At 41.5% G+C, this 26,689-nt stretch overlaps 1 protein-coding gene across 3 annotated transcripts in view; it reads right to left on the bottom strand.

Annotated features, from left to right (window-relative positions):
• TMEM45A (transmembrane protein 45A) overlaps positions 1-26,689 on the bottom strand; it is a 76,666-nt gene that overhangs the window by 41,590 nt on the left and 8,387 nt on the right. The window contains exons 2-3 of one of the 3 annotated variants that reach the window (XM_065539265.1): positions 17,100-17,200; positions 14,738-14,884 (exon numbers count right to left, since the gene is read on the bottom strand). The exons of 1 other annotated variant lie outside the window; for it this stretch is intronic. In XM_065539265.1, the coding sequence (XP_065395337.1) occupies positions 14,738-14,782 (45 nt within the window). In that variant the 5' untranslated portion in view covers positions 14,783-14,884; positions 17,100-17,200. The remainder of the gene's footprint in view (positions 1-14,737; positions 14,885-17,099; positions 17,201-26,689) is intronic. One more of the 3 variants, XM_005548297.4, reaches the window with a different exon arrangement.

The raw sequence follows: 26,689 nt of genomic DNA on the forward strand, positions 1-26,689 counted from the left end.
CTGTGCCCTTGACTTGGGCCATGTTATTTAACTTTGCCTCAATTTCTTCTATAAAATGAGAATGACAATATCAATAAAACTACTTTATAAAGCTGAGGATAAGCAGACATAATACAAGTAAAGTTCTTGCCACACAGTAGGCACTGCCTCATGTCATAGGTTAGTTTCTCCTTCAAATGCCTCAGAGCTCTCCAGTGGGGTGTCTCCTTCTTCCTTGGGCAGGAGCCCAGAGGGATTTCTGTGTGTCTCCGTGTGAAGGGTGGAGCCGGGAGGCGTGCTGAGCTCTGGCTCCCCTGCCCTGCCTGGCTGTGATAGGTTCCACAAGTGCTCACCCCAATGTACCAAGGGAAGGGCAGAGTTGCAGCCTCCTCATGGGAGTGCACAAAAACAGGAATGTGTAGGAAGAAACAATCAGAAAGGCGGGAGCTGGGAGTGGAAAAGTTGTGGTGTGGTGTGCTGTGCAGACGTGAGGAAAGCTAAGAGCCATCTGATAGTGATCAAGGCTTAGCTTTCTACTAGAGCTGTGATTCTCAGCCCGGATGCCTATGCAAAATATCTGGGAGAACCATAAAAAATATGCACGGTATCTGATCCCCAACCCAGACCCTATTAAATCAGAGTCTCTTGGGGTGAGGCCTGGGAATCATTCTTTTTCTTTTGTAAGATTTCCAGATTATTCTAGTCAACTGAAATTGAAACCACGGGTCTCCTATCTCAAAGCTGTGCCTAAGCTTGGTTGACCTCACCAACTGCATCACTAAATGAAGGAAGGGAGGGAGAGAGAGGCCAGTAATGACTGGGCTCCCATTATGTACCAAGACATTTTACATGCACCCATTAATTTAATCATCATAATTATTATCCCCACTTTAAAGATAATGAGAAAGAGCTGCATTTCATAGGGATTATAATGCAATTCACAATAATGTCACAGAACCAAGATTGAGCCCCAAATCTATGTCCAAAAGGAACAAAGGAAGAAAAATGGCATTTATCAAATACCCATCTCTCTAGGAGCTGCATAGCATCCTCTTGATTTCATGAGGTAGTATTTTTCTCCCCATTTAACATTTGACAAGAAAGAGACTTAGAAAGGCTGAAAAACTTGCCCAGGTCAAACAGCTTATAAATGGCAAAGCTGGGATCTTAATTCAGGCCTGTCCATCTCTATACTCCCATCTTCTTTTTCATCATTTCCACCCATCTCCATGCCTCAAAAACTCACCGTAACAACCATAACAAGAACAATGAAAAATTATCAAATGCTGGCTCTGTATCAAACACTGTACTGACAGCTTTCTATGTATTATCCTAGGAAAATAAAATGATCGTGGCATAAAGACAAAGCAGTTGGTTGTTTAGACTCAGGTTACTCAATGAATGGCATATGGGCCAGCAGCATCACCTGAGAGAGTCAAAGCTCAGAATCTGCATTTCAAAAGACCCCTTAAGTACATTGAAGTTGGAAAAGCTTGCTGTAGATGACTTTTGTTCTGGTTTTTATCTTTCCAAAAAGTTGTTTTTGTAATGTGTAGGTATGACCTAAGACTCTCCAGTTATCAGGCCTTACAAGGAACCAGCAAAAGATACAGAAGGAGCCAAGTGCTCCTGTTCTCTGGTTTGAGATGATGTTGGGGAGGGCAGGAGGCACCAAAATACCCTTTCATAAATACAGCTCTTTTTCTCTGAGTGTTCCAGGGTGTTGATCTCTAGGCACACACCATTTGACTCCAAGTACTCTAAGCAGAGATCACTCCTTAACAGGACAAATTATGCTGAATGTGAGACTTGCTAATAGTCCTATGAAAGCAAGAATGGGATAAAGCAACACTTCTCAAACTTGAGTAATGTGAAGATCTTCTAAAAAGGAAAAAAATCATTCTTTCAAAGCCAGTATGTTGGCCCAAATCACTTATATTATAAACTTTCTTAAATAGTAGAAATATTTACATGGACAATTGTAAAAATGAAACAAATTTACAAATTCAACAAAACTACAAACCCAGCAAAAATCAAATAAACTAATGCATCTCAAATATGAAAAAAATGATTCTCGCTAAAATAAATCACCAGCATCATTATGGTACTGACAGCTACAACGTATCATCTTTCTGGTACAGAATATGTAATTACTGTACGCCCCAAATTGGGGCATAAATCTCTATCCAATTCTCTATTCAAGCTAATAGCTACTGAAAAGTTATTTGGTATATTAAGCCCATCTTCTTTCTTCCTTAATCCTTGATAATTAAAGCAGTGCTGCTTACTACCATCATGATAGCAATTCAATTGCTCTAGTTGATTCTGTATTCAAGCCAATAGCTACTGAAAAGTGACTTGGCATATTAAGCCCATCTTCTTTCTTCCTTAACCCTTGATAATTAAAGCAGTGCTGCTTACTACCATCATGATCCTAAATACAAATGCAAACTCCAGCCCTGAGTTCATTGATTTAACTTCAATAGATGATCATCTAGGTGATACAGATATACTTATAATGTTTCTCAATCATTATTGAGATAAAAATGCTGAGTCATATTATTATAATAGAAAGCTTGCAGACCATGCACACACACACACGCGCGCACACACACACTCACGCAGACACACACACACAAGAATATGTCAGCACATTTCCAGGAGTTTATCAATCCCAATTAGGGAAACGCTGAGATAAATAATTAGGAAAAACTGTACTGAAATAATTAATTAGGGCAAATTACTCTTTACAGAAATATTTCAACTAAAAAATGCAAGAAGAAATGGCAGAATTTAGAATTTTACATACCCTAATAAATTAATAGAGTCAAACAATGTTAATCAAAGACTGCTGACATCCAAAAGAGAGACAGCTCAACAAGATACACCCAATGGACTCTTGCAGGAAAAAAAAGCCTGGGTGTGATGTACACTATTTATATAATTACTAATTTATGGGACATACAGGGCCAAAGGAACATTTAAATTATATCATGGGAATGCAATCAGTAAAATCTAGATGATGCAAAATTCTACAGGACAAAATAGTTTCTGCAACAGATGAACTTAAAGAAAAACAAAAAAGAGATAAAGAACAAACCCACAGATCAAAAGAGACTTCTGAGTCATATCTGTAATTGCAATGTATAGGCTTTATTTGGATCCTAATTCAAACAAAAATAATTCAGGATGTTTAATTTCATATGGGTCCTAATAGTATTGCATATACATTTTTAAAGAATCTTTATTTTGTAAAGATATATACTAAAATATTATGGATCCAATAATGTGATGAGTCGGATTCGCTTCAAAATTGTGATGGTTAATTTTACGTGTCAATTTGGTTAAAACTCAGTTTTGGGTGAAAAACCAATCTAGATGTTACTGTGAATATATTTTTAGATATTATTAACATTTAAATCAGTAGACTTTAAGTAAAGCAGATTACCCTCTATACTGGTGAATGGAGGTTGGAGGGGCAGGAGTCATTCAATCAGTTGAAAGTCTTAAAAGACTGAGGTCTTCTCTAGGATGAATGAATTCTCCCAAGAAACTGCCTTTGGTTTTGAAATTGCAACATCAACTCCCCGATGGGTTCCCACCTCCAGCCCAGCAGATTTCAGACTTGCCAGCCCCTGAAAATTGTATGAGCCAATTCCTAAATCTCCCTCTCCACATCCCACACACAACCTTTTGGTTATGTCTCTCTAGGGAACCCTAACTTATACAAATATTATCTGGGGGATGGGAGAAATGGATGGAAGAATAGATAAAGCAAAGTTGGCATGAGTTAGTAATTGTTGTTGAAACTGGGTAATCGGCATGTTATACTATTCTATTTTTATATATACTTGAAATTTTCCATTTAAAAAGTTGGGAAGGATAAAAAGAGATGGAAGAGCCAAGGAGCAGAGACACGATCTTTCTGTACAGGGTCTGTACAGGTAGACATGTTGTTCTGATAGAACAAAATATCAGAAATCAAGGTTAGCCTAGTGCGGTGGCTCACGCCCATAACCCCCAGCACTTTGGGAGGCCGAGGCAGGTGGATCACTTGAGCCCAGGAGTTCGAGACCAGCCTGGGCGACATAATGAAATCCCATATTTACAAAAAAAAAAATACAAAAGTTAGCTAGGCATAATGGCACGTGCCTGTAGTCCCAGCTACTCAGGAGGCTGAGGTGGGAGAATCGCTTGAACCTGGGAGGCAAAGGTTGCAGTGAGCTGAGATCACTCCACTGCACTCCATCCTGGGCGACAGAGTGAGACACTATCACAAAAATAAAAGTAAAAATAAAGACTGGCCTGAGAAATCTGAGGTTCTGACTCCAAGACTCACACGGGAGTGGTTACAACCAAAAGATCTAGTCTTGGAAGTGATTCTTCTCTTGATCTTGAACTTCCAGTCTGATTTAGGCTGTTCCCACTATGCCCCCACAGCACTTGCACGTCCCCTCGCTGCAGCATGGCCTTCCACACCATGCTGAGATGACCTCTTTGAGTCTCCATCTCTTCCCACTACCCAGGAGCTCCTTATTTATTCAAGCACCAAGCTTGCACTTTAAAATGTTAAATGACTGAATCAAAGCTATGCTGAGTGTGGGACTAGCTAATGCCCAGTGAAAGAAAGAATGAGGTAAAGCAGTGTTTCTCAAACTCATATGCTACTGCCTTCTAGCCCCTGGTTTTTTTCTGTTAATTGTTAAAGCCTACAACTAATTGCTGCATTTTTAATTTCTTCATGTTCTCTGATTTTAAATCCCCCTGCACAACCAAACACTTGAGGTCTTATGGGGGAAATGAGTGTTCGTGTGGAAACAATGGCATTCACCACCATACAACTTTATAAAATGAACTTTTAAAATTATTGTCCTTGGTAGAAGAGAAAAAGCCCATCCAACAAATAGGAGCTTCATTTGCAGTGCTTTCTTTCCAATCTACTCTAAAACAAAAACTATCTGACCCTTAAGGCCTCTTATGAAAGTCACTTTTACATTGCTCTGCCCTTATGGGAACAGAATTTTAATGTGAATGTTCATTAAAATAAGCTGTTTATTTGGCTTTGTGATAGTATTCTGCATGCTTTTGGAATAAATTCATTGATTCTACAATCAGAATATAAAATCCTAGGATACCTCGTTTATAAATTAAATAAATGATTTAAAAAACTGTGCATTGCCAGCTTTTCTTTTAAACTTAGCTTATAGGCCGGGCGCGGTGGCTCAAGCCTGTAATCCCAGCACTTTGGGAGGCCGAGACGGGCGGATCACGAGGTCAGGAGATCGAGACCATCCTGGCTAACACAGTGAAACCCCGTCTCTACCAAAAAATACAAAAAACTAGCCGGGCGAGGTGGCGGGCGCCTGTAGTCCCAGCTACTCGGGAGGCTGAGGCAGGAGAATGGCGTGAACCCGGGAGACGGAGCTTGCAGTGAGCCGAGATCCGGCCACTGCACTCCAGCCTGGGCGACAGAGTGAGACTCCGTCTCCAGAAAAAAAAAAAAAAAAAAAAAAAAAAAAAAAAAAAAAATAAACTTAGCTTATAGAGGGAGAAGGAAACTGCGTTAAAAAAGAGAGAGAGAGAGAGAGAAAGAGAGACAGAGCCGAGCATCTAAATTTCAGTCTCCTTTAAATTCAAATTTAGACAAGAAAAGGTGGAGAGTTTCTAGTCTGCCATGCTTTGTGGAAAATGTTCTAACTCCTGTACAGAAAAAAACAAGGGGTCCAAGTGAGTTGAAGTCTCCTTCCATCCTGCCTCCTCCTCTGTCCCTTGATTTCACCCTTAAAGTCATTACTTCAGCCCCAAGAAATCCCCACCTTCGATTCTGCCCTCACTTCACAAAAGGTCAGGTATACAAATTCATGACAAAACCTCAAAGTAAATGAAAAGGAACCAAGAGAATAAATCACACGTCCTCCTGGACTGCCACTGCCCAAGTTGGGTTGCACAACCCTGAGGGAGAGCAAGGATCCCTGAGAAAACCAAATACAGAGCCTTACAGCCTTAGAGATGCGAAAGGTTCCCAGAAAATGCATCAGTAATCTATGTTGACAGTCATGCTGGAATATAACCCATGTTTTTAGTTCCTGTCCTTCAACCCTTGGCACCACAGTGGATATCTGAAGGTAAAGTGACCAAGCTTAGCAACAACAAAAGCACAGAACACCCAGTGAAATTTAAATTTCACATGAACAACAAGTAGTTTTTGAGCACAAGTATGTTCCATATAGTGCATGTGTTGTTTATTCAAAATTCAAATTTCACTAAGCTTTCTGCATTTTATGTGGTGATCTGTGAAGGGATTTCCATTGGGTAATGAACATTGCAACAGTTCAGGGTGAAGCTTTCTCAAGTAACACCAGTCTTATATGGTGTCCTGAGTTGTCTTGGTTGTGACTTCCGGATATTTTCAAATCTCTATTTGAACATCCTATGCTTTTCTGAATTATACCCGGGCTATTCCTAAACCAAAAGTGGTCCTGTGCCTCATTAATACAATTAGAAATTTGGTCTAAAATGTTGGTGGTTCCATCTAGTGAACTGAAGATTCCTCGGCCAAAGTTGCACTGCAACAGGTCATTATGAATTGGTATATCTTTCTTCTCTATCAACAGATACTAAAACTACACCCACAATAAAATGGCAGGACAGGATGGAGAGATATCTGGAAATCTTCAGATGTTAAAAATAGGTCTATTTCATGTTTCATAAGGTTGGAACCCCTGGTCAAGGAAGATTTCCAACGTTTCTCCCAACCTCTTCACAATTCCCAGAATTCTGTAACTACAGTCACTGAATCATTAGTTTTTTACTGGTTCTGAGCAAATAGAAAAAAAGGCCAAAGTCTTAGGCCCAAAGTAAGAAGCACTATCATGAGGGTAGCTGAGAATGATGGCACTATACTAACCTTGTTCCTCTGAACAGATTTTTAAAATATAGTATACAAGACATTTGAATTATTGTTGGAGTTTTCTTTTCTTGTCATCAAATACTGCAGTAATCTACAGACATTTCAGTCACCATAAAGGAGTTTTTGAAATACTTTTTTTATTGACCCTCATTTATTCTCACTTTACAAATATCTATTGTGCACTAACTCTGGACCAGGTGTCATAGTCCTCTATTGTTGACTAACTGCTACACACTAGATCTTCCAAAGAAATCAATAGAAAGAAAGGCGGTCTCTTGCTCAGTGATTCCTGATGTAGGTGGTGTCCCAAAAAGCATATATATTATAATTTAAAATTACATTTATGCATTTTAAATACCTATTTTAAAATACTGACATAAATAGAGGATATAAGATTTTTATGTCTTGGTCAAAAAATTCAGAAACATGATGATAGCCACATGGACTCACTTTTTGCCTGTGACTGCAAATATAAAAGCCAACCTTGAACTAGATTCTTCCTTCCACTTAAAGCTTCCTAATTTGCAAAGGACCTTGCTTAATTACTTAGGGGATTCTAAAACAGTCTGTCCTTTGTAGCTTGATTTGTTGGAGTCGTGACCAGTCTGTTGCAATCCAAAACTAATGGATTTCAAAAGAGAAAAGAAAATCTAGAATTTTTTTGGCAGATAATTTTTTTTTCATTTAAAATAACAAAGTTCTTTATGGCTAACTTGCCTTAAGTCTATCTGCAGTACTATGGAAAGAACCCAACCGCAAGGGGTACAAATTACTTTTAGCCTCATGGTGTCAACTGATGAGAAAACTAAGGCTTAGAAAAGATAAATGACTTATTGAAAAGGTTCCCACAGCTAGCTTAATGGCAGAACTGGGATTTGAAGCTAGTTTGATGGATGCCAGAACCTGAGCTCTTGTTAATGCAGTGGCCCTTAGCATTTAAAGAATGATGACTCAAGTATGCCTGGCCCAGAAGAAAATGCAAGGCAGGAGTAGAAATATGGGAAGATGGCTGAAGACGAGACTTTAAGAGCTCCTCAAGTTAAAGACACTGGCAGTAGAACATGCTTCTCTGCAAACAGCGTCATTGCCCATAGAAGGAAAAAGTAAAGGTGAAAAGTGAGAGACGTACAGAAGCACCCAGCACACTGCTCCTCTGCCAGCAGCAGCAGGGTGCTATCAGGGAAGTTACATGGGCTAAATGGTATTTCAGGAAGATTAATTTGGCAGCCTCACACAGAGTATATGAAAGGGAGAAAGAGGCTGGAGGCAAGGAAACTAGCTGAGTGGCTGCTACAGACGCTCATTTCCCAGATGATGAGTCTGAGTCAGAGCTGGGAACAGGGAATAAAGGGACAAACGTGAGTGTTATTCACTACCCACCACGAAGGAAGAACAGACCAACCCCGGGACCTCCAAGGTCAGGTCTGTGGTCAGTGATGCTTCTGAGGCAGAGAGAAGAAAGGAAGGAAAAGTGCTTCCAGAGCCAGTACTACTTGTCGCATCCCTGCAGCCTAGAGTACATGCCTGTCCTGCCTGTCTCCCCGTACCACAAGTGCTGAAAAGCCAGGGGACCCTTCATGGGTCTGTTTCTCCCCAATGCTGACTGCAAGTGTCTGGGAGTCTCAATAAATACTCAGCGGCAGGCTTTTTTCCTCTACCTGGAATGCTCTGTCTCCACTTTTGGCTGAAAACTGTGTAGGAAGAGCCTCCCTCAAGGCACAGCATGAATGTGCCTTCCTCAGAGAGGCCTCCCATGGGCCAGCTGAATGAAGTCAGGTCTTCTCATTTTCCTTTCCATAGAAACTTGTCTTCACAGTACGCCTCACAAGGTGTAATTCTGTATTTGTTGTTTCTTAAATTTATTTTTAACATATCTTTCTGTTGCTGTTGTCGCTTTTCCACCTTCCCCCCACCAGTCATAAGCTCCACAAAGTGCTGCTCGCCAGAAACACAGTGCAAGACACATATGTAATTTTAATTTTTCAGTAGCCACATTTTTTAAAGTAAAAAGAAACCAGTGAAAGGAAACTTAATAATATATTTTATTAACCAAATATATCCAAAATGTTGTCATTTAAATATGTGCTCAATAGAAAAAACTTATTAATAAGATCGTTGGCTTTCCTTTTTTTTTTTTTTTTCTTTTTCTTTTTTGTAGAGACAAGATCTCGCTTTGTTGTCCAGGTTGGAGAGCAATGGCTCTCAAACTACTGAACTCAAGTGATCCTCCTGCCTCAGTCTCCTAAACAGCTAGGACTGCAGGCACACATCACCACACCCAGCTAATTTTTTTATTTTTTAAAAGACAAGGTCTCACTATGTTGCCCAGACTGGTCTCCAACTCCTGGCCACAGCAATCCTCCTGCCTCTGCCTCCCAAAGTGCTGGGATTACAGGTGTGAGCCACAATGCCTAGCCTTTTTTTCTTTTGTGCTAAGTCAACATTTCCAGACTTGTGTGGAAATCAAGACCACATACTAGGAATTTAAAAGCAAGACTGTCATTTATAAAAATGTCATTGCAGGAAGGAAGGCAAGCTTACTGGTCAGCAATTGAAGACTACTTCAGAAACCCATCAAAGACTGGCTTCTTATAGGAAAAGCCTCCACAGGCTCAAAAAGCCTCTAGTCTCCTGCCCATAGGAAAGCATGCTCTGGAAATGGTGTGGGGACAAGGCAGAGTGTTAACTACCCCAACTTCTGTGTGTATTTCACACTTACGACACATCTCAGTTGGGACTAGTTACATTTCGATTGTTCAATAGCCACATGTGGCTCGTGGCTACCGTATTGGACAATGCAAATCTTGCAGGATGCCTGAAAAATATTACTTACCTAATAAAGACCTGATGTATGAAGGCAGGGGAAAGGGAAAAGAGAAGGAAAAGAGGAAGAGAAAAAAGATGGGAAGGAAAGAGAAACTAACATCTGTTGAGTAGTTACTATGTTAGATTCTTTCATACAACAATAAATGATGTCATTTAATTCTCATATCAACCCTGGTGAGAGAGGTATTATTAGAACCACCTTTATAAATGAGGACACTGGTTTGGAGATGTCATGTCACTTGCCCAAGATCATGCTGTCTTTTGAATGAAAGAAGTAGGACAGAGAATGCAGTCTCCCCTGCCATCCTCCCGCACTCACAGAAGTCATACATAACAAGTCTCTTCAAGCCAGCTTGCCATCTAGATTTCTTTCTCCTTCAATGGAAACTTTCCAGGGTTTCTATGAGTGAATCCCACAGACATTCTCCTTCCAAAAGTATGATCTGACCATTGCAGGCTGTTGTAAAGGTCTCCTCTCCCTCCTTAAGTGATCCTTATTTCATTAGCTGCTGTTGCCCATTAGAATTCTACTATGACCAAACAAAATTGTGGCACTTGAAGTACCACTCTCTAGCTCTATGCCATTCCCTTCCTTCCTTCATTCAATTAGCACACATCCCAGATAACTCTGTTTAAAGAGGAATAAGAAGGAGAAAGAGAAGAAAGAAAAAGAAGGAGAAGGAGGAGGAGGAGGAGAAGGAGGAGAAAGGAGGAGGAGGAGAAGGAGGAGAAAGGAGGAGGAGGAGGAGGGGGAGAAGGAGAAGGAGGAGAATGGAGGAGGAGGAGGAGAAGGAGGAAGAGAAGAAAAAATTCAAGCTAAAAGTTATCTCATCTCAGTCAGGGAACCTCCTCTGACCACTCTCCAAGTGCAAGAATCTTCCCCCTCTTCTGTGTTCCCATGGAACCCAGTGGAATTTCTCATGCATATCATCATTGTTTACTTCTTGGATCTCCCTCACTGCACTGTGAGCTCCTGAAAGGCAGAGACTATGACTTTAATCGTTATATTCCCAGTAGCCAGCATTTATTGAATAGAGTTGCTAAATGAGTAAATAAATGAATGAATGGATGGATGAGCCCATAGCTCTGTTTAAATGTAAGAACCACCACCTGGTACCACACAGTCATAAGGGCTAAAAGAGGACTAGTATGTACTCTTGCAGTAGCTGAATTCCACCCAGACCAGTTATCCAGGTGTGGTTCACGGCAACACAAACAGACAACATCAGCAGAACATCTATGACACCTCCAACCATTGCATAAGAAGTGATGTTCTAAGCTATGCAGAATATGTAGCAAAGCCGGGAGGTCAGGAACCTGTGGAAGTCATGTGAAATACCCCCAGAACGCAGTAGGATGGAAAGAAGCAGTGCTAAGCATTAGAGTTTGGCCACAGAGCCAAGGATCCTAGTCATGCTGGCCTGGAGGGGACAGGGAACATGCAGTGTTGGCATCCTTCTACCCTTCCTTCTAGAAGGACAAGTGGTGGCAGACTGCACCAAGCAATGGCTGCAACCACAGGAACTCAGTTCTCCCAAACTTACAATATCCTGGGAAAGTATGTGCACCCTCTAGGATCATCTTCAAAGATGTTTATGGACGAAACACTTTGTTGCAACTTGAGACTGTGTTCTATGCTAGGTCTTGGGCCAGAACTTCTAACCTTAGCTGTAGCATACTTGTGTGCCCCCAATGGGAACAGGTGTGCCAGAGGGAAACACAAATCACCTAAGCCCCAGGAACAGCCAGGTGAGGGTGAGGGGTCAAGGACTACAGTAGCCAGACCCCGATGGCCTACTGCCTAGGAATGAGCTCTCCCATCTACATAAATCATATCATGTCCATGTATACTGTGATGTGAAAAAAGGTTGGGAAGCACTGATTAGACTATAGCCCAGCACCAGAGAGTTAGGACTTTTAAGAAGAACTTCATTTTGACAGGCCAAGTAGATTGAAGTCTCTCAAATGTGAGTCCAAGCCAAGGCCAGTCTATTTGTGTGGATGTTTCTGTGAATTCAGAAGGAGGATGGAACACTGGGGCCTTGCACCATTGAAAATAAATAACAAAATGCACAAGAGTAAGTTCCAGACTGTCAACAAAGGTGCAATCCGGAAAAACAAACAAATCAAGGAAGTGATACTGCATCTCCCACACAGCTGTGACACACAGGTCAAGGGCCAGCGTCAGGCCCCAAACCACTGCCTGGCACCTCCACACCTCGCTTCCCAACAGGGTATGGTCCAGGGAAGAATTACTACTTAGAGTAGCTTCACAGACAACAAAGGAGGGGCTGCGAGGGGATTGTTATTGTCAGTGCAGCTGGGCCCACTATCCCCACCCCCAACATTTACTCTCCTGTTACTGTTCGTGTCTGTCTTTTCAGGTATAGATTGGAACTCAATATTGGACAGAGCTGGGCAGGTATATAACTGGAGAACCATAATGCTGCCTAAGAAGGACTTGGAGTGTTAGGAAATCCTGGCTTCTACAGAACTCTTATCACCTGAAACAACAAGCAAACGTATAAAAATAAATACTTCTCCTCATTACTACTAAGCGGGGCAGAAATACACTTCACAGTCATGGAGAGTGGCCCAGAGCTGTACTGGGGCCAGCCTAGAGGACGTGCGCAGGAGCTGAATGTGGCAAGGAGGCTCTGGCCACCTGAACAGACATCAGAACAGCCCCACCTGCCACAGCAGCTCTGGCTGACATCACTGTCTCTCTAGATCCTCAGTGAACAGAAAAAGGCCAACACAACTGGCACAGAATGATGTGGGGTGGATAGCTCCAGGGTGTGTGCGTACGTGCTGCAGCTGGCATGGCAATGCTATATTCCTAGCCAAGGAGAAGCCACCTCAGAGAGCCATATCAGAAAGGGGAAATGAGGCCAGGCGTGGTGGCTCACTCCTGTAATCCCAGCACTTTGGAAGGCCGAGGCAGGCAGATCACCTGAGGTTGGGAGTTCAAGACCAGCCTGACAAACATGGAGAAACCCCATCTCTACTAAAAATACAAAATTAGCCAGGAATGATGGTACATGCCTGTAATCCCAGCTACTTGGGAGCTGAGGCAGGAGAATTGCTTGAACTCAGGAGGCAGAGGTTGTGGTGTGCCAAGATTATGCCATTGCACTCCAGCCTGGGCAATAAGAGCAAAACTTGGTAGAAAGAAAAAGAAGGAAAGAAGGAAGGAAGGAAGGAAAGAAGGAAGGAAGGAAGGAAGGAAGGAAGGAAGGAAGGAAGGAAGGAAGGAAGGAAGGAAGGAAGGAGGGGAGGGAGGGAGGGAGGGAGGGAGGGAAAGAAGGAAGGAAGGAAGGAAAGAAGGAAAGAAAGAAAGAAAGAAAGAAAGAAAGAAAGAAAGAAAGAAAGAAAGAAAGAAAGAAAGAAAGAGAAAGAAAGAAGGAAGGAAGGAAGGAAGGAAGGAAAGAAAGAAAGAGAAAGAAAGAGAAATGAAAGCTAAACCCTACCATATCTCATCTCAGCTGGAAGTGCAGATGTTGCCCAGCCCACATCCATTCACATTGCCTTTGGGAAACTTAGGATGTATCAGAGGGAATTTAAGTTCTACTAAATCCCAAATTAAAAGGCATCCATGGCCTTCACAGAGCTTCACACACTAAACTTTGCTCCTAGCTTCTAAAGGGGTTCTTTAACATTTTGAAAACTACCAGAAAGCAGATATCACCTTTTATGAAAGCTAATGAACATTCACTGACTCGTGATCCATCATGGGCCAAAGAAGAATGGGTATCTTCTTGATGTGGATCCCATCCTCATACTGCAAAGGTTGTTCCGGGTCCCAGTGACACCATGATATGATTGGCTTATTTGTTCCTCTTTGTTCCCCTACCTCCTGGACCAAGACAGAGAAAGTGAGAGCCTTTTCTTGATGATGAGACACTCTCCTTTCACGATGTTGGGACAGGAAATGGTGAAGGCAGAGGTTGCTATTGTACAAAAGCATGAAGTTAGGTTGGCAATCCATGCCTGCTTGCTCCAAGAAACTAGAAGCAGAGGCCCAGCCCTACAAGGAGCCATACTTAGCTGCATAATCAGAGGTTTGTGTGGGGCGTACAAGAGGGACTAGAGAGGTTATGCAAAAAAAAGCTCTGCAGGTAGGTACGCAATGTATAAGGAACCCAGGAAGGGCAGAAAAGAGGGCCCCACCAATGTATCCTTTAACTAGCATCTACTAACACCATAGCCCTAAAGGAAAACCCAAAAGTCATATTCTGTGCTCTCAAACAATTATTTTTTTTCATGGACCAAAAATGGTGAGGCCTCAGTGAATAAACAAGAGGAAGACAAGGCAATGAGCACTGGTGGCTGGTAATAACAAGAAGGCACTGTGTGTTCAGAGCTCTGCAGGGGAGCTCTTTCTCAATGAGACCTGCTCTCATCACCTTATTTAAAATTGCCTCAATACCCTACCCTCTTTTCCTGCTTTATTTTCCCTGTAACACATTCCCTTTTAATATACCCATAATTTACTGAATTATTTTGTTTATTGCATTCCTCCCTCACTAGAATGAAAGCTGCATGTATATAGGATTTTTTTTCTATGTTTCTTCACTGCTTAATCCTTAGCTGTTAGAACTATGCCTGGCATATAGTAAACAGTTTGGTACCTAAGTGTTGATAAATGGATGGATGGAAAGGACGGATAAAAAGAGTGCCTGGTAGACCTAACGCTTCAGCTGCCAGATTCCTGAAGTTCCCAGAGGAAGAAAATGCTACAGAAATCAAGAGAAGCATTTAAGGCACATATCTTCAACATCAACTCTTCCTATCCAACCACAATGCTAGATCCCGACGTAAAATGAAATAAAATTTCCACAGAATCATCAGCACTAGGCTAGTATTAACTTTGCCTTGATCAGCTACAACCCACAAAAAGTTACTTGCACAATGTCATAAATACACAGTACAGTCAGATTCAAACAAGGTCTTTATAAATCAAAAGCTCTTGCTCTTTTCACTTTATCACACCAAAGGTTACTGCAGAAATGCCAAACTAACCTTTGGGTGTTTAAATCCCATTTTGCCTTCTGAGTCATTGATCATCCTCGGTCTCAGTAGATCAAGCACGTTAGAACTGTGGCAGAAGGGATAAGAATGAAGCAGCCAAAATTGAGCCTTTGTTTCTTAGGTAATGCTGAAAAGTTTCTGGAATAAAAAAATCAATAGGCTGAAACGTGACATCTTACAGTCAGTTTTACACACACGTACACACACACATACACACACAAACCTGTATGCATGTCAAAAGCAACTAGTAAGAAAACACAGTATTAAAACTTACCACACTTTTACCTCTGCCCAAGTTCCCCACAAATCATGAGTACTGAAGATGTGCCACTCAGTAACTAACAATCCTGGGAGATACTGCTTAATGCTCAAGTCGATTTCACCAGCATACACATTGCAACAGCTCCAGAAAGCTCTCTCTTTTCTTCCTCCCACTCACATGCTTCCCCCTGGGCGTTGTACTCACTGCCAGTGGCCACCTCCACCCAACTTACAGAAACCTGGCCCATAGCACCCTGCAATTAATGTCATCAGACATGCAAATCTGATTGTCAACCCATGGAACATGCTCACAGCTCACCAGAAGATACTGTCCTTTACAATCAGGGAGGCACTACTGAGTCACCATTAGCAGATTTTTCTTTAATGGCTATATAGTAACTACACTCATTTATTCACATTTTTACCAAGTCTGCCTCTTGATTATTTGAGCAGCCAGCTTAGATGTTCAGTGTGTAAGCATGGAAAAGTAAAGCCTCCCACAGGGAACAGGGCCACCGATGACTTTGCTTCTCTCACCTGGGCCAACCTGCCAAGCCAACCATCTCACGCTCATCTAAACCCACAAAAGGGGACTAGACGAACACTCCAGTCTGCACCCCTCACCTGAGTCTGAACACGAATACAGCTCAGGAATGAATATTCACAGTCGTTAGTGCTAGTTTCAGCACTTGCACCTGCCAACCAATAAGGCTATTTCTCGTCTCCTGCTTAAGAAATAAGCCCTGCTGGAGTGAATGTAGAGTGCACGTATGAATTAAATAAGAAGGTGTATTGTCTTGTTACCATAAAACAAAGTAAACCAAGATTTTTTAAATGACTTCTTTTCAAAGGACAGAAGTATCACATACCGCCAAGACCCGAATCACCCTTTTAACTACAGACTGCAAGTTGTACTAGAAGAAGAAAAGAGACCTCTGTAAACTTTCTGTTAAAGGAGATTAAACATTAAATCAATTAAGACAAGGGTATGGACAGCAATTTCATACGGTGCACATGTGGATACAGAGACTTGGAAGAAAGTGATGAAATGGGCCCTTGATTCTCATTTCTCACTCCTGTTACACTTGAGCGACCTGAAAGCATAGAGGCAGAACCAGCTATGCAATCTGTGGGGCACAGAGCAAAATGAATCTTTCAGCAGACTTCCAACAAAATGTTTGAGAAGACTGGCTTCCTTTCTTCTCTTTCTGCTTCTTAACTAGCCTTCCACTTCATACTGTTCAGGGTCTCGGTGGAACTAACCAGCAGACCCTCCTAAACCCCATAACCACACCTAAGCAAAACCCACTTATCTCCTGAATCAAACAGTTCCTCTAATAAATTAATTTCAGGAACGTGGCTAACGATGGTGGATGGCTTGGGGGTGGAGGTAAGCCCAAAAGTGAGGCCCGTAGACAAGCCCGTTTAAACCACAGTCTTTCCTAAAAGGATGCCACTCAAGAACAGCTTTTTCCAATCACGACCATCACCGCCCTTTCAATAGGAGGAAGATGCTCAGCTAATCAAGCTAACTTGCTCATCATTTTTCCAGCTGCACAGAGAACACCAGACACAATATTCACTCACATTTATCCTCACTTTTTTATTCACCACAGACTCAGAGTTGCCCTCCAAGAATTGTTTCCCAAATCACACCCACAGTAATAAAGAATATCAGCTTAGATGCTCAAATATTTCTTTGACAATTAAGGAAAAATATGAAAGGCTGATCTTTGGCATGCAGACAGTGGGAAAGAGGGTATTTCTAAACGTCACTTGTTACCTAACTCACGGAAAAGGAAAGTAACGATGTGCCAAACCGTGAAGGAAAGATGATACACTTCAAGCCTGTGGCTTTTCCTGAAAATCTACTTTTTCAGACCTTGTCAAGTTCCTCGTTAAGAATATTTCATTCCTGGCCAGGTGTGGCTCATGCCTATAATCCCAGCACTTTGGGAGGCCAAGGCGGGTAGATCACCTGAGGTCAGGAGTTCAAGACCAGCCTGGCCAACATGGTGAAACCCCATCTCTACCAAAAATACAAAAAATTAGTCTGGTGTGTTGGCACATGCCTGTAATCCCAGCTACTTACGAGACTGAGGCAGAAGAATCGCTTCAGCCAAGGAGGCAGAGGTTGCAATGATCCCAGATCGTGCCACTGCACTCCAGCCTGGGTGACAGGGCAAACTCTGCCTTAAAAAAAAAGAAAAAAAATTTATTCCCACATCTAGCAAAATGCCTCATGATTCAACACTATCAATGATTGAGAATATATGCAAAGGAAAATTCAAAGGCTTAACCCAGCTCAATGTGAGAGCAGATGCTGTTCTCCATAAAATGTGGGCCCGGAGCTCTCTGGGAGCAGGGATGGGTGCGTTTCCAAAGATAGCCCCCATCTTTTCACTTCACAAGGACTCATCTCATGCCAGAGAGAGGATCCCTCAAAGTAAAAATCTCCTCTCAGTTGATCTCTTGCCATTCTCAACTTTTCAAAAACTATTTCCTTCAACACATTATGAAAAAAAAAAAATGGGTTCTATTAATTTCAGAAAAATTGAAGAAGGATCCCCTATGGTAGTATATAAATTATATTTCCAGTCCAAATGTAAGATTCACAGAAACAAGGAGGAAAAATATCCCATCATAGTCTTTTCTGAATCTTTACAATTTCTGTGTTAATGAGAACCTGGAGAGAGTTGCTGACAGAAAGGAAATCATGAGTTTGGGGAGAAAAGGAAGGAGAATAAAGGGAAGAGAAAAAAGTGAGGACGTGGGAATAAGACTGCAATGGAGGCAAAGTAAACTTCTCTTGACTTTGCCTTCAGTGGTTTCACATTGGTAAGCTAATTCTCTTCCTGTAGAAAAATCAACTCCCATCTGAGAACCAATCAGAACACAGTCACTTATCAGGGCACAGAAGCAGTTTCATCAACTCACCCCACCTCTTTTACTCATTACCACCACAAAACATAAGTCATTATGCATGAAGCCAAAAGTAAAACCAACAACACTTATCACAATTAACATCAATTAGATTATATCCAGTTTCCAGTGCATTTCTCTCCAGGAGGCATAATCTGGCCCTTGATTGAGACTTCCTAGTATCATGTCCAGGAGTATGGAAGGCAATCCGGAGCTCATTAGATAAAAGCAGAGAGTTCTCACCTATGCTCTCTCTTTTTAACTTTCTTTATTGATGCATAATCATTTTACATATTTACAGAGCTCATATGCTATTTGAATACATGCATATAATGTGTAACGATCAAGTTAGAGTGTCTGGGATATATATCACCCTTGAAACATTTATCATTTCTTTGTACTGGGAGCATTTCAAACCTTCTCTTCCAGCTATTTTGAAATATATAATGTATTGTTATTAATGATAGTCATCCTACTGTGCTATCAAACACTAGAACTTACTCTTCTATATGAATGTATATTTGTACCCATTAACCAACCTCTCTTCATCCTTCTCCCACACCGTTCCCAGCCTCTGGTAACCACCATTCTACTCTCTACTTTCCTGACATCAACTTTTTTAGCTCTCACATATTAGTAAGAACATGTGATATTTGTCTTTCTGTGCCTGGCATGTTTCGCTTAACATAATGACCTGAAGTTCCATCCCTGTTGCTGCAAATGACAGGATTTCATTCTTTTTGTGGCTCAGTATTTCATTGTATATCTGTATACCACATTTTCTTTACCCATTCATTCATTGATAGACACTTACGTTCATTCCATACCTTGGCTATTGTGAACAGTGCTGCAATAAACATGGGGGTGCAGGTATCCCCTTGATATACTGATTTATTTCCCTTTGGATAAATATCCAGTAGTGAAATTTCTGGACTATATGGTAGTTCTACATTTATTTTTTTGAGAAACCCCCATATTGTTTTCCATAATGGCTTTACTAATTTACATTCCCACCAACGAGGTATAAGAGTTCTCTTTTCTCCACATCCTTGCCAGCATTTATTACTTTTGGTCCTTTTCATAACAGCCATTCTAACTGGGGTGAGATAATATCTCATTGTGGTTTTGATTTGCATTTCTTTAATGGTTAGTGATATTCAGCAGTTTTTCATATGCCTGTTGGCCATTTGTATGTCATCTTTTGAGAAATATCTGATGGGATTTTTTTTTTCTGTTAAGTTGATGGAGTTCCTTGTATATTCTGGATATTAGTCCCTTGTCGAATGAATAGTTGAAAAATACTTTCTTCCATTCGAAGTTTGTCTCTTCATTCTGTTGATTCCCTTGCTATACAGAAGCTTTCTAGTTTAATATAACCCCACTTGTTCTATTTTTGTTTTTGTTGTGTGTGCTTTTGAGGTCTTAATCATAATATCATTGCCTAGACCAATGTCCTGAAGTGTTTCCCCTATGTTGTCTTCCAATAGTTTTACAGTTTCAGGTCTTAAAACTTTTAATCCATTATGAACTGATTTTTTTTTAATATAGTGAGAGACAGCAGTCTATTCATTCAGATAGTTTCATTCTTCTGCACATGAATATCCAGTTTTCCCAGCATCACTTATTGAACAGGGTGTCCTTTCCCCAATATACGTTTTTGATGCCTTTGTTGAAAATCAGTTGACTATAAATATGTGGATTTATTTCTGAATTCTCTGTTCTGTTCCACTTCTGTACGTGTCTGTTTTTATACCAATGCCATGTTGTTTTGGTTACTATAGGTCTGTGGTATATTTTGAAGCCATGTAGTAGATGCCTCCAGCTTTGTTCTTTTTACTTACTATTGATTTGGCTATTTGGGTCCTTTTTTGGTTCCATACAATTTTTAGCATTGTTTTTTCTATTTCTGTGAAGAATGTCATTGGTATTTTGCAACCATCTATCTGAGTAGATGTAAGGGGATGTCAGTGGGGCTCCAGGGATATGGAGATTCATGGGCTATTGGTCTCCAGGGCAAGATGCAGTCTTGTCGGGCCTGAGCTCTCAAAAGGGCACCATGCTGCAGTTGCTTCAGTCTTGGGCTATATGTGTGACCCATGGCGAAATCCCTCTCTGAGACAATGCCATCATGTGGGCTCCAGGAAGTTTCTTATATTAGTCTCAGGGTCTGTGAGAGCCAAAGGGCACTCTGTAGCCAGGATTGCAGTAGTCCATTGCGGAAATGTGGAACGCATGGCTCTCTCCCTTCCCTTTTCCTTCACTGAAGAATCTCTCCTGGCTCCGATCTCAGCTGGGCCAGCTGCTTTGCTTTCCTCTCCTTCCATGCCTGAGAGGTTTCCTGTCACTTTCCTACTGAGTTCCTGTGTTCTCTCTGAAATACTCTCTTTGATGTCATGCTTATCTAGTTGCTGTTTTGGTCCACCTTTGTGGAGGAGGTGAATAACAGGTGTCTCTAGTCAAACATCTTGAAGCCCCCTCCTATGCTCTCTTAATCTCTTCTGTATCTATTTCTCTCTCATTGGAACACACAGAGAGGGCAGAAGCTCCTCTAATCCATACTGATCTGAAAGAAACTAAAGTATAAACTTACTCCTTCTACTTTCTAGTGTTGTTGTTGTTGTCTTTGTCATTATTAAAAACTGTAAGTGAATTGTTCTGGCCATCCAGACCATCATGGTGGTCATGACAATAATGACTAGCATCCATTCTTCATCTCTACACCCCAACTCTAGTAATGGAATCCATGGTACAATAGCCATTGGGAGTGAAAATAAAGAGCTCCAATAACATTTATTAAAAATGCTTTCTAGGTGAAAACGTGATTTTAAGACCCCCCCTCCTTTAAAAGACCAACTCAATTCCACTCTTCCCAAAGACTGATCCTTGAGTCCCATTCTCATCTCCCAGAGCAGGTAAAATTTCTATCAAATAACAGTTTTGTCACCATCTTCAAGTAGGAGCTTTCCCACAAATTCATCTGGGCTATGATATTTTAAGAAACTTAGCATTTTCCAGCAGCCAAAAGGTTTGTAAGTTGTATGCAGAAAAGCCACATTTCTGTATAGGCAGAGTGGGAAAGAATGTCCAGGTACCAGCCAATCTGAAGAAAACGTGTCTGTTCTGGCAGCCAAGTGTCTAACTAGGGACATCCTAATGACAGAGTGTCAGGCTGAATTTGGGGGATGGGAGGGAATCAGAGAATAGGCCTGGAAACCAAATTTAAAACCTTTCAAATCTCAGAGGAAGAATATACATCCCAGGCTCAAATAGTGGCTCTCAATTATGAACCTCTAGAGCAGTAACTCCATGCATGATCCCAGAACACTCCTCTCTGACCCAGTCCCCAACCTCTGCCAATGAACAAGCTCTGATTCTTTAGCCTTGACCAAATCCTAATGAGACTTTACTCACTTCACTCTCCGTATGTTCCTGTGGGGGTTCTGGAACTTGGCTGAGCGAGCCCCCTCAGACCTGTCCAAGATCTTGGCCTGCCTGGTTTGGTCCTTACTGCTCTCTAAGGCTTTGAATCTAAGTCATACATTGACCTCAGAAAACTTGTCCCATCTCACCCACCCACCACCATTACCTACGACTCCTTACTCCAACCCCTTAGGATGCACAATGTAATTGGCCGATATCTCAGCTGAGTCCACCTTACCATAATCCAATGGCAAGGTTGAAGGCATCAAACACAGAAAAAATATTTTTTAAAACAGTCATAGACATGAAAGAGGAAGTGCTATCTCAGAAGCCAAGATAAATATCAACACAGACATGGTTTGGCAGTCTCTAGCTTGTTATGTATAAAATGTTACACTGAAAGCTTAAACTGCTGGGCTCTTTAAGGGTACAAAAATGTGCATGGAAGTTCACCTCCAGGACAATCAGGGAGAGTGGTATGTTTCCATTTTAAACTATGTTACTATTTTGGGTTGTCAGACATTGTGAATTTTACCTTATTTGGCACTGGATATTTTTTTATTCCCATAAATTATCTTTTTGTTTGTTTTTTTGTTTATTATACTTTATGTTCCAGGGTACATGTGCACAACTTGCAGGTTTGTTACATATGTATACATGTGCCATGTTGGTGTGCTGCACCCATTAACTTGTCATTTACATTAGGTATATCTCCTAATACTATCCCTCCCTCCTCCCCCGACCCCACAACAGGCCCCAGTGTGTGATGTTCCCCACCCTGTGTCCAAGTGCTCTCTTTGTTCAATTCCCACCTATGAGTGAGAAGATGTGGTGTTTGGTTTTCTGTTCTTGCGATAGTTTGCTGAGAATGATGGTTTCCAGCTGCAACTACGTCCCTACAAAGGACATGAACTCATCCTTTTTTTATGGCCGCATAGTATTCCATGGTGTATATGTGCCACATTTTCTTAATCCAGTCTATCATTCATGGGCATTTGGGTTGGTTCCAAGTCTTTGCTATTGTGAATAGTGCCACAATAAACATACATGTGCATGTGTCTTTATAGCAGCATGATTTATAATCCTTTGGGTGTATACCCAGTAAATATTCCCATAAATATTCTTGAACTCTGTTCTAGAATGAGCCTAAGTAACTTAGATGCAGTTTAATACTTTTGCGAATTGCTTTTTCATGATTTATTAGGCAAATATGGAACAGTGCTCTAGACTGCTAATTATTCTCCACTACTGAGGCAGGGCTCTCCTGACTGTTCTACCAGTACTCTGTGAATTATGGATTTTCCAGTCTGACTGGAAGGAACAGGCAATATTCCCAGCCTTTGGTGAGAGCCAGGCTCTGTTCTCTTGCCCCAACAAGCTTGGCCCCCAGTCCCCGGTAGTTTCCCCACATGCAGGTGCTGATCAGTACAATGCTGAATCCTTGAGGGCCCCTCTGCAGTTATTGGGGTCCTCTCTCTCCATGCATCTCTCTCGTTCCTGGTACTCTGTTCTACGAACTCTAACAGCCTTGGCTTCCCCAGCATCTTCACACCTTCTCCTCAAATCAGGAGTCTGAATTGCACATGCCTTCCTTTCCCTGCGTCTCAGCCTGGAAATTCTCTCCACTCAGTAAGCTGGAGCAGCCTGAGCATACACCTTTGTGTCTCCTATTTCTTAGAGATCACTGCTCTTCATCACCTGATGACTGGTGTTTCGAAAATCATTATTTCATGTATTTTATCTGACATTTTTGGTTGCGTCAGGCAAAAGGGTAAATCTGGCCCTGTTACTCCACCTTGGGCAGAAACAGAACTTCTTTAAAACACTTTGCACTCAATACCAGTATCATTACACAGAACAGACACTCCTAAAACCAGTGTTTTTCAAAGTAAGGTCCTTGGACCAGCTGTCAGAATCACCTGGGACGCGTGGCAAAGACGCACTTTGCTACATCACACTCTCAGATCTATTAAATATAAATTTCCTGCCACTAAAATGTGAGAATCGTTGCCGTTGCCATGGCAATTAATTAGCAAAAGACAATGAAATCTTCTTCTGAAAGTCCAAAAATCACTGGAATAGGCAATGGACTAAAAAGTCACTGGGAGTTGGGGGGATGTTAGGGAGAACGCTGGGAAGTCAGTTTCCTAGAAACCACGGCTCTCTGTTGCTAAATGAACTATTTTCCATGTAGCTGCTTCCTTCTCATTCATTGCCATGGGACAGCACATGGTGAGATGGGTGCCTCTCCTGGCTGCCTCCACACAAGAGGCTTTCTGGGCAGCAAGCACTAAACCAACCAGGAAATTGTTAAACCAAGATGTGTGTTTCCCCCTCAGTCATTAAATAACCAATACAGCAATAGTAGCCATGCTCCCCAGCAATGAGTTCACAATAGTAACAACAATCACACGGTCAACCTTTTGTTCTCCAATCCCAGGAGCATTTGGAATGACCCCTCCGTCATCTTGACTCACCACAGACCCATTTTCTGGGGGAGGAAACAAAGAGTCTAAAAAGCAGGTATGAGATTTCAACAGAATACAGGCATCTTCAGGCTGAGTCCACCAGAGAGGCAACAGGCTACACTACATAAGCACAATTGTGCACAAATCTTTTCTGAGACTTGGTTTTGATCATCTTGTTCATTCAGAAACTAGTGGCATGGCTCTCGCTGCTGGAGAGAAAGTGATAGAAGCACTCGTCCATGCTTGATCCAGTAGAGGAAAGGACAAAACAGAGTGTATCTCACATCCCAGATTATTCTGTGTTCCCTATTTGAACCAACTTTTACCCAAACCTACCTATGCTTCACTAGCGTTGGAGATATCCAGTGGGCAAGGAAGGAGATGAAAGCAGGTGGATACAGGCAGGGTCAGATTATCCAGGGACTTTTGGGCCGTTGGTAAATATCTGGATTTTATTTTAAATGCAATAGGAAGCTACTGGAGGGTGTAACCAGGGAAATGATGTGACTTCTAGTTGTATTTTCCAAGAACCACTCTGGCTGCTTTGTGGTGCATGGGTTACAGAGGGCAGGAGTCAAAGTCAGGAGACCCTTGCAGCAGTGCTATTCCAACCACAGCCTGTGGACCAGAGATAGTCTGCAAGCTGTTACCATCTACAAGGACAGGAACTGAGATGAAGTGTTTAGAGGCTTTTAAATATCTTGAAGTAGTTTAACATTGTGGCAATATCCAAGCAAGATTTTTTTTTTTTTTTTTTACAAAAATATAAGGCTACAGTGGACTCGGGGGCTGGGGTGGGAACTGGTCCTTCACCACAGGTAATTTGAGAGCCCTTTGCAGTAATTCAGCGAAAGGGTGCTGGATGCTTGAACAAGAGGGGATCAGGCACAGAGAGACAGTGTTTCAGTCTCCCAGAATCACAAATGGAAGCTGGAAGTTCAGGATATGGAGGCTAGAGCACCCAGTGACACCTCCGCCTCTGCCCACCTGCATTAAACCTCAGCACTTGCCAATTCTCTGAAAAGGGGCAACCAATAACCTTGTTTCATTCCTGGAAATAATATTACACATGGCATACGTGTTAACAGTTCAGACACAAGGCCGGGCGCGGTGGCTCAAGCCTGTAATCCCAGCACTTTGGGAGGCCGAGGCGGGCGGATCACAAGGTCAGGAGATCGAGACCACAGTGAAACCCCGTCTCTACTAAAAATACAAAAAATTAGCCGGGCGCGGTGGCGGGCGCCTGTAGTCCTAGCTACTCAGGAGGCTGAGGCAGGAGAATGGCGTGAACCCAGGAGGCGGAGCTTGCAGTGAGCCCAGATCGCGCCACTGCACTCCAGCCTGGGCAACAGCGTGAGACTCCGTCTCAAAAAATAAATAAATAAATAAATAAATAAATAAATAAATAAATAAAATAAAATAAAATAAAATGTGAGGGTAGTTATATAAAATGTAGGCCTATTTGGATATGAAGAATGTATTCTGAATTTTGTGAAAGTAGTTAATAATCCCAACAGTTTGGTATTTTTTTGGAGGAATCTTTAAGGAACTAATATGTCTTGTTTTAAGAGATATTTGTCTGAAGTTCAGAAATTCCTTAAATTTCACTTTGGCTTCTTTTTCTTCTGTGAAATTTAAGATAAATTAAAAGTAATATTTTTTACTGAAATGTAATTAGTGGTCAACTCTGGGTCCGAGATAGACACAGTCTCTACTAAGAATTGGATCTATTTGGCAACCCTAGTTGTTGATTCAAGTAAGGAAATGGACTAATTATACGTTCAGGTCATTGAGAGGGAATTCAGATGTCTCCTAAACACCTATGTTACTACCACGAAATAACTGCGGCACTGAGGGAAGTTTGGCTCCCAAAAAAGTGAAGTTAATAGCAGCTCTACAAAAATTGGTGAGAAAGATTCCACCTTTCAGTTTAGTTAGACAAGTGAGTTTTCATGGGAATGAGGCAACAGGATAAAAAAGTAACCTATGTAAACATCCCAAGAAGAAGGAGTTTCCATCCAATTTATTTGTTTTTAATTAGGACCTTAGGTAGAGCTTTCCTCCAACTGTGACTGATTGAGGCCAGTTCTAAGCGTCATCAGGAATGAAGGACACCAGCCCACCTGTGAGGGTTTGGAACTTTAGCTGGGAAACTCCTCCCACTAGATCCATGGTTCTCAACCCAGGCCAACCATCAGATCTCTGGGGAGCTTTTCATAGATGCCTTGGCCTCACTCCACACCTTCTGAGAGAGGATCTCCAGGGACAGGACAAGCATGGGTGTATGTTTTAAATATTCCACAGGCAATTCAGCTGCACATTGGTTAAGTACCACAGGACTAGTCTGTAGAATTCTCAAGGGCAACGTGCTGTCTTTTGGAGGCAATGGGAATGTTCAGTGAAAAGAGAACTAAAATCAGGGAAATTTTCATATTCTTTGCTTGCTATACAAGTAGTACAGTTTACCTTTCTAAACATCAATTTCCTTAAGCATATCATGTTTTTTAAAAATCAATTTTCTCATCTACTAAAAAGAATGTAATAAAATATTGTGTAGGTGTTTTTAAGCCTGTGGAATTTTACAAGTAGCACAGTTTACCTTTCTAAACATCAATTTCCTTAAGCATATCATATTTTTTAAAAATCTATTTTCTCATCCACTAAAAAGAATTTAATAAAATATTGTGTATGTGTTTTTAAGTCTGTGGTATTTCAGGAATTCTGGAGAAAGGTGCAGGCGTACCACCCGCTTCCTTGCCATGGAAAGCACCATCTTGCTGGTCCCTTTTTTTTAATTTCTCTTGAAGGAGAAATAAACTAAGCCACAGAGTATAGCAATCTTTGCACAAAACAGCAGGAAGGAAGGAGGCAT

The sequence above is a fragment of the Macaca fascicularis genome, chromosome 2, assembly GCF_037993035.2.
Source record: "Macaca fascicularis isolate 582-1 chromosome 2, T2T-MFA8v1.1".
Lineage (NCBI taxonomy): Eukaryota > Metazoa > Chordata > Mammalia > Primates > Cercopithecidae > Macaca > Macaca fascicularis.